The following is an 8,939-nucleotide window of genomic DNA, read 5'->3' as shown; positions in this document are numbered from 1 at the left end:
AAGTAAAAATTATTGAATAGTCCCTGAATTTACATTTCGTCAATCAGTTTAGTCCCTGAATGTGCAACTCACTGTCATTATGGTCCTCGACTCAAGAAAAAATACAAAATACTCTTTGACTCTGCAATCCGTAAGTCACTTTGGTCCCTTGCGTTAAAAATTGGTGCTAACTTTATAAAAAAGCTGAAGTGACATTTTTTAGGGACACGTGGCACGCAGATTTAACACATTTGTGTGACAACTAGATATGACCAGAAACTAAAATGACATTACTCTTTATTTTTTCTTAATTTCTTTATTTTCTTCCTCTCATTCTTCTTCATTTTCTTCATACATTTATGAATAAAGCCCATAATTTTAAACCCAATTTTTAAAGAAAAAATTATTGGCACCAATAAATTATTAGTAAAAAAAGGAACGAATGTTGTAATAGGCTGTGCTTATCCACATGTGCTTTTAATTCACTCGTCTTCTCTGTCGAGTATGATGGTTTTGTTTTACTAGTGTCTTCAGAACATTAGTTAATATTTTTCTAAAATAAATATATGAGTTAAAATAATTTTTAGTCATATAAATATCTTGAATTTCATATTTAATTCCTATAAAAAAAATTTAGCTTCTTTTGGTTCTCCAAATATTTTCTGCGACAATTTTTTGTTCCTGATTTTAATCAACTCTTATGTATTTTAAGATTTTTTAATGATTTTATACTTTTTTGATTAAAAATTAAATTTTAATTTTATACTTTTTTGATGAATTAAATTTTTTAATGATTATAAAAACATCTTTCACTAAAATTTAGAATTTTTTTAATATAAAATTAACATTTATGAATTATTTAGCTTAAAAAAAATCAAAAATTCATATTTAATTCATCACTTATTTAAAATATAATCAATAATTTGGACTGTGCAGGATAGCTTCATCATCAGTGTACAGAACACTGCAGTTGTGTTTGAGGAACCATTACAACCAGACATCATTCATCATTATGCTCTTCCTTAACTATTCATGTTCTGCCATTCACATTTCATCTTCTTCTTCTTCATTCTCCTCAAACCCCAAAAACAACAATAACAACAACCTTAATCATCACAAACCCACTTCCCTTTCAATTCCCAACAACAACAACAATAACTCCATTTCTGATGATAATAATGATGTTTCCATCAAATTCAAAGCCCCAACACCTCCATGGATGAAGGGTCCTCTTCTTCTCCAACCCAAAGAGCTTCTCAATTTCACTTCACACTCAAATTCAAAAGTAGAACAAAAACGTGACCTTTCAGATAAATCTTTAACTGGTAAAGAAGTTAGAGGCAAAAAAGCTTTGAAGAAAATAGCCCACAAAGTTGAAAGGCTTCACAAGACTGATACTCAAATGGGTTCTGAAAAAGTTGAAAACTTTGGGTCTTGTTTGGAAGGTTTGATGGAGAATGATGAAGTTGTGACAAAAGGAAGATTGCCATGGGAGAAAGATGAGAAGATTGATTTTTTTAGGGTAAAAAAGGAAAAAATTGTTACTTGTGCTGATTTGAAACTTGATAAGGTGTTGCTTCAAAGGTTGAGGAGTGAGGCTGCAAAAATGAGAATTTGGGTCAAGGTTAAGAAAGCTGGTGTTACACAAGATGTTGTGAAGGAAATTAAAAGGACTTGGAGGACAAATGAACTTGCTATGGTTAAATTTGATATCCCTTTATGTCAAAATATGGATAGAGCTAGAGAAATTGTTGAGGTTAGCCTTCTTTTTCCCTATGATTATCTTTTAATTTTGTTCATAAAGAGATTAATTTTCATATACTGTCTGAGTAAAATCAAATAGTTTTAATGATCCAACGATTATGATTAATTGATAGTGTAAAGCATATATATTGATGTTGAGTCCCGTATTAGATAAGATACGAAAATGTGTATGTATGTATGGTAGAGTTAAGCTCAACCTAAATTTTAAGATTATGGTATCACTATTTGAACCTACCCATGATTCGTTTTCTGCTATTTGGGCTCTCTGGTCATGCTCCTTATGTATAATTAGCTGTATGAATTTCTAATATGAAATATCAATCAAAGACCTTTGACTTGTAGATAGTTATTCTGTTTTGTGCTATATGTGTTATCCTTCCATGTTATGTGATGGCTTTATTATTAGTGTTCATTTCCTGTGTGAATAGACAAAGACTGGAGGCTTGGTTGTATGGACTAAGAAGGATGCTCTTGTGGTTTACAGAGGATGCAACTATCAGTTAACCTCTAAAGATTCTTCAAAGATTTATACCGGTAATATTCCTAGTCAAAGAACAAATTCTTATGAAACGAACAAGGTGAAATCAGTCACCAAAGGTGATCTTTACCGGGTTGAATCTAACCAAAGTACAAGTGAGACACCGAGAAGGAATGCTTATCATAAGGATTCTCAATCAACTGATGTCCATGATACAAATTACCAACCGACTGGTGGATCATTGTATGAGAGGGAATGTGATAGATTATTGGATGGCTTAGGACCTCGCTTCATTGATTGGTGGATGCACAAACCGCTTCCGGTAGATGCTGACTTACTTCCAGAAGTGGTTCCTGGATTTAAGCCTCCATTTAGGCTTTGTCTACCTGATGCTGGTGTAAAACTAACTGATGGTGAACTAACATACTACAGGAAGATTTCTCACCCTTTACCAACTCATTTTGTCCTTGGTAGTACCCTCCTTCTTGATGCAGTCCTTTCATTTCTTTATTAGGCTGAGAATATATTATAGATATTTATTTTCTCTTTTTATTCTTAATGCTGAAAATGGGTGCGTATACCAAATATTTACTGGTATATATTAGCTTAAAAAGGAAATTTTGTATCCCTTTTATCTGCTTCGGTTTTGTTTTATCTTTTTATTCTTAAGGCTAACTAATTCATTTTGTCCGTTCCTTATGAAGGAAGAAACAGAGGACATCAAGGCTTAGCTGCTGCTATCTTAAAGTTGTGGCACAAGAGTCATGTAGCAAAAATTGCTATCAAACCTGGAGTTCCAAATACTGACAATGAAACAATGGCCAATGAACTGAAGGCAAGTTTCATAGAAAATTTACTTTTCAATGTGTGTGAGGTGCAAGATATTATAGACCTTAGGTGTAGGTTTAGTCAATGATATTATGTATAAGAGCTTGAGTTTTCATTTTGCGTTGAGTTGGATTTTATTAAATGGTTGTCCTGACTCACATTTTGGGGAAGACCTTATCACCTTGGTTGTCCTGACTTGGCCTAATACAGCAATGGTTGTTAAATGACAAGCCGACACCGGTAACAATTTGATAAAATGTATAGTTGAGTGTAAATACATATGTCGGTGTCGGACATCACAGTTTCAATATGAAGTTTCAGTGCTACATAGTTGTTGAATGACTGTAATGGTTGGACCTGTAGTAATTTAATTTCGAGTGATTGGTAAATATTTCAGAATCCCTAGACTAAACTAAAATTACTTGTTGCACCAACAGTAGTTTTCCAGATTAGCTTGTAAACATGTTTTATTTTGAATATCATGAGAGACTGGTGGATTGCGCCACTCTTTTAGCTTGTATATTAGTTCTTGTACTGATTTTGATTTATATATCCAAAAACCGATATGAATAAGTTTAATGTCTCACCGGAGGAGTTCTATTGTTGCGCAACAAGTTCTATATATTACTCTATAGGGGAAAAGATTTCCTTCCAAGTAGAGTTGCAGCTTTGGTAGAAAAGAGAGAATCAGAGCTTAAAACTAGTCAACTTCACGAAGAAGTTGCACGGATGAAAGCAATTCAAGCCTTTTCTTCTATCTATGAGTTGCCACTGCCACAAGATACGAGTACAAGTGGAACTTTAACAGAATTTAGGAACATCCAAAATAAGCACGAGGATATAAAAGAAGCCAATGTAGATTTAAACATTTCACTGGAAGCAGAAATATATAGATTGGAGAAGGAATTGAAAGTGCAACAACATAAAGCTTTCCTTGTGAGATTTGGTTTATTGACTTTTTCCTTTGTTATATTATAACACTCTTAAAATTAATCATGTGGATTATGCAGCTTAACAAGAAAATAGAAAGATCAGCAATGGAGTTATCAAAGTTCAATGCTGCATGGAAACCTGCTGGGCAGGATATAGACTTGGAAATAATGACTGATGAGGAGAGAGAATGTTTCCGAAAGATGGGATTGAAGATGAGAAGTTGTCTAGTTCTTGGTAAAGCATTTTAACCTCTTGAATTGCATCTCGACTATCCATTTGTCTGTATAACTTTCTCTAAGAAGCTATATTCAACAATGAGTGCAGGAAGGCGAGGAGTCTTCGATGGTGTATTGGAAGGACTACATCAGCATTGGAAACACAGAGAAGTAGCAAAGGTTATTACGATGCAAAGACTAATCAGTCGAGTCATCTACACTTCACAATTTTTGGAGAGAGAGAGCGGCGGAATTTTAGTTTCAGTTGATAAACTAAAAGAAGGCTATGCTATTATTATTTACCGTGGTAAAAACTATAGTCGGCCTTCAGAAAAGATAGCGAAAAATCTTCTAACCAAAAGAAAAGCATTGCAAAGGTCTCTTGAAATGCAGAGAATTGGAGTAAGTGATTTGCATTCTTTTGCATTCATCATTCTCCTAGTTTTGTTTGAAAATCCACATCTTATTTCCTTTATATGTATTTTTCAACAATTACATTTCACCTCCTATTCAAGACTGATTTGGCTACCGTTGTTTCAGTCATTGAAGTTTTTTGCTCATCAGAGAGAGAAGACAATCTCTGATTTGAAGGTGAAACTGGTAAGTTCCAATAATCTGTGCATGAAAACGGCATTGTATATAAACTTTTACGAAATTATCCTTATTAACTATTGTTATTAGCCATCGTAATAAACATATAGTAAATATAATGATTTGAAATTAGTGCAGACAGTATTATGTAGGGGTATAATTGAAAAATAATAATTAATGTCACATTGAAAAAGCAAATTGACACTTATTTATGAACATTTTTGTGCTAAAACAAAACTTATTTTGGAACGGACAGAGCAACAAAGTTGTCAGTGTCATTTTGCACTTTTTCATTTGACCAGAAAACTTAGGCTTCAAGATAACTTTATTTGTTCTACTGTATAACTGAGATTCTTCTTACAATTTTAGGAAGCCCTGCAGCACAGGAAGGAAATTGAGGCAAGAGAATATGAAAATTAATGTATGCATGTCTAAGACTTGTATCAAGCCTCAACTTCCGCATATCCACGATTGATGAGATAAGACATATGAAAAATTCAAGCCTCGGTGAGCATTGAGCAACATGTTTTGGCAGTAAGCTTTCAGTATAGGAGCATTGTAAAAATTTCTTGTTTGAGCTCAAATGTGTAAACAAGTTTTTTTTTTCTCCTATATTAATTTGAAGTCAATCATTTACCATCACTATTTTCATGAGCTTATTCTTAGAGGAGGCGAGGTAAATGCATACCGGTATGTAGATATGTTTATAGATCAAAGGGTACAGCACACTAATCACCAGGCACAAGTGTAGATATGTTTTTTTCTCTGCTTTTGTACGGCCGACCCATGTTAAAATACTGGACCAGTGTGCCGACCCGGTAGCCCGGCCTATTTTGACAGGTCGCGAGTCATTCATAACCACTGTATTGATTTTACTCATCTATTCTATAATATCAATTCTGTAGTCTACACTTATTCTAGGATGATCAAAGATAATGGATAATGTTTTTGTTTTTCTAGTATTACTTATGCAATTTAGCAATGCTAAACTACAATCTTTAGATGGAAATATTGGTTCTGAATAATATTCTGCATACATGTTTAATTATATGATTGATTATATTCCAACTTCTTTTATAAAGAAATGAAGTGAAGACTTGAAAAGCTGTTCTTCGATGAGGAAAGGAAGCTCACACATACACCTATATCATGCAAGTTTGAGAAAGGAAAGTTGCAGATTGTGTTGGATTTCACTTTCGCGTGGTTAAAGACGAGTTGGAATTTTTTACTCCCCGTTAACTGAGATCAAGTTTCTGTAAGATGAAGCTGAATCTACTGTAAAAAAAAATGAAGCTGAATCCATTGAAAATGTATAGCCTGCATTTAGAAGATCAAAAATACTTCTTCCCTTGTGGTTAAATATAAGTTGTAATATTGTTTTCATTATACTACTTAAGGTTACTAATCAATTTAATCATTTCATTTTATCTTTTTCTTGACCAAATTAAAATTAATTAAACACTAATGTCAAAGCAGACAAAAACAGTTAGTTACTGAATAGCTTCAAGAAACAATACCAGACAAAGGATAATTTGACAATAACATAATATGTAGACATCACCAGAAAGATACCAATTTTCCATGGAACTTTCAATACAAAGAAAATAAATAAAACCAGTATCTTTAACTTCGGTCCCGTAAGTACGGCTTAAACGGTAAAAAGCATGCTTAGAGAATTACCATGTACACAAGTAAGTTGACATTTGAAAAAGAAGAAAGAAATTTCTCGAAAAAATAAATCGGAAAACAAAAAAACATCTTGCATTTAAGAGTTCAAAATTCAGCAGAGTAGTTTGAGAATGTTACCAATATTCATAGCATCCTTGATGCGACAAGAGTTCACGCTCTTTGTCGCTGAGACAATAATTTGGAATATTTATCTTTCTCAATGATGGCCTTGAAAATATCATTGAGAAAATAACATTAGAATGCATTATAAAGCAATTGCAGAAACTGATCTCTCTTAGTTGCTTCAAATTTTCTAACATGTGCATCAATCCTTTCTCTGTGACATCACCACAATTTTCAAATAACAATTGCAGAAGTCCACAACAATTTTTTGAGATCACATAGAGTGCTTCATCATCAACTCTAGTATTTGACACGTTCAACACCTCCAGTTTGGAAACTCCAAAGTCCATTCTAAGTATCTTCACTCTTGAACAGTAGTTTAAGTTCAAATGCTTAATCTTAAAGCATCTCCTTAAAATTTGACCAATACCTTTTTCAGAAATGTTTGTACAAGACTTCAAATCAAGCAGCTGCAAATTGGGGAAAGTGGAGGCAAACATTATGATGCTTTCATCACTTAACCATAAATTGTGAGCCAAATAAAGAGACTTTAATTGAGGGTATACACCAAAGTCCATAAAAGAATCAAATTTCTCTACAATCTCACTTCCAATACTTTCAATTTTGATTTCACTAAGTGAAGGGCAGTTTCTAGTGAGTGCAAACAAGGTTGATTGTGTGAGCTTATGACAACAATTAACATTTATAGACAACAAATCACCAAGAAACGTAGACAACTCGGCAACATTCTGATCATTCAAAAAATCGGCATTTTGAAGATTCAAATGTTGGATATGTTGACATTTGGATAATAAACAAAAGATTCCCGCATAACTATAACCCGTGCAATCTTGGAGGACAAGCCTCCTCAAAGGAAGTCGTGTGATTGCAATAGAGGAGAGCAACTTGTTCGAGATATTGAAAGACAACAAATCAAGACTAGTTAAACTTTTCAAACTGGACAAAGAGTCACTAAAATTTGAAGTAACCGAGTATTCTGGATGGAGTATATTGGAAAAGCATAAAGACTTCAATGTTGGTCTCTCACGGAGAGCAGAAGCAATACCATCGTCGGTTATGCCACAGTCAAAGAAGATGACCTCTTCGAGAAGCTTACAATTTTTAAACAAGTGAAAAAGCTCCTTGTCGTAAAAGAAGAAATGATTAGTGAGATCAACCTTGCGAAGTTTAAAAAGTGCCAATGAAAGAGTCTCGTAATCTTTACTAAATTTATAGCAATTCATGAACCCGTTTGGGTTACTGAGATCGAGTTCTTCAAGCATAGGGAAACAATCAGCAATGAGGGGTAAGTCAGTGCTATTGATATCTTCCAAATTGGAACAAATGAGAGAAGTCACAGTTGTAATATTTTTGGAGAAAGCTCGCAAACCATTTGCGGGGATTCTGAGTTGGTTGGAGAGATTGAGCGATGTGAGTTTCAATGGGAAACGAGAGACTTGGATGAGAAGGTTGTCGAGGTCCTTGTAGTAGTAGCACTTAATGTCGATAGAGGTGAGGTTGGGAAACCTTTGCAAGAGGCAAGGGAGGAAAGGGATGGTTGGAATATAGATAGCCAAAGATGATCGGAGACGGTTAGTGATGTTGAGAAACTGTTTGGAGATGAGGGAGAGAGACTTAAAGTAACTATGGTCGTCCATAAGGAATTTGAAGACACATTCCCAAACTCGTCAGGTAAATATAAATCAGTTGTTGCAACCATTGTGTTTCTTCTTCTTCTTCTTTTTACTTGAGTGGAGTCCATTGTTGTTTTTTGTGGAAGTAACAAATCGTCTCTACCTTTGTCTCTGAGAGGACTTGTGATTCGGTGAATGATATACTGTGTTGTGGGTGGGTGCCCCGATGAGTTAGGTTAGGTTAAGTCGTTAAAATAAAATATATACAATTCTTTCCTGCCGTGAAATTGGAATTTTTTTTTACCAATGAATTGGTGGAGCATTGGTCAAGGGTCACGAAGAAGTTTTGGCACCTATGAACAGATAGTGCAAAAGCACCGATGTATATACGTAAAAAATAGGGCTGATAATGACCCTAGCCAACTCGTAAATAGTTCGAAACTCGATTTGATAATTGACTCATGAATTCGGTTCATGGACCAAATGAGCTGAACTTGAGTTAAAAATTAAGTTCGTTAAATAAATGAGCTGAACATAAACTATATAGTTCAACTCGCTTGGTTCATGAACTAGTTTAGTTATATATATATATATATATATATATATATAGGGTCATGCTAACTAGTGCCCCTGGGGCACTAGTTAAGGATACAAAAAAAGTAATTTTTGCATTGAAAATGACACTTTTTATACTTTATAAACATTGACTACACAAGTTTCAATGTA

The 8,939-nt window shown here is 34.0% G+C and overlaps 1 protein-coding gene and 1 pseudogene across 4 annotated transcripts; one reads left to right on the top strand and one right to left on the bottom strand.

Moving 5' to 3' along the window:
- The first annotated feature begins 547 nt into the window (after positions 1-547).
- On the top strand, positions 548-6,143 carry LOC123921709 (chloroplastic group IIA intron splicing facilitator CRS1, chloroplastic-like). 4 transcript variants are annotated; one of them, XR_006814171.1, is made up of 8 exons: positions 921-1,735; positions 2,172-2,691; positions 2,926-3,056; positions 4,060-4,216; positions 4,307-4,599; positions 4,738-4,797; positions 5,158-5,295; positions 5,871-6,141. XR_006814171.1 is itself a non-coding variant. In XM_045974360.1 (7 exons), exons 1-7 carry the CDS (start codon positions 992-994, stop codon positions 5,206-5,208), a joined length of 1,956 nt encoding a protein of 651 aa, XP_045830316.1. In that variant the 5' UTR covers positions 548-991; the 3' UTR covers positions 5,209-5,439. The 4 variants fall into 4 exon arrangements, 3 of the variants coding, with proteins under 3 accessions (XP_045830316.1, XP_045830317.1, XP_045830315.1); XM_045974360.1 differs by lacking the exon at positions 5,871-6,141 and having other exon boundaries at positions 548-1,735; positions 5,158-5,439; XM_045974361.1 differs by lacking the exon at positions 5,158-5,295 and having other exon boundaries at positions 5,871-6,143.
- Positions 6,144-6,590: 447 nt separating this feature from the next.
- LOC123923065 lies at positions 6,591-8,311 on the bottom strand (annotated as a pseudogene).
- Positions 8,312-8,939: the final 628 nt, after the last annotated feature.

The sequence above is a fragment of the Trifolium pratense genome, linkage group LG4 (genome assembly GCF_020283565.1).
Source record: "Trifolium pratense cultivar HEN17-A07 linkage group LG4, ARS_RC_1.1, whole genome shotgun sequence".
Lineage (NCBI taxonomy): Eukaryota > Viridiplantae > Streptophyta > Magnoliopsida > Fabales > Fabaceae > Trifolium > Trifolium pratense.
This window is presented reverse-complemented; position numbering and strand designations above follow the sequence as displayed.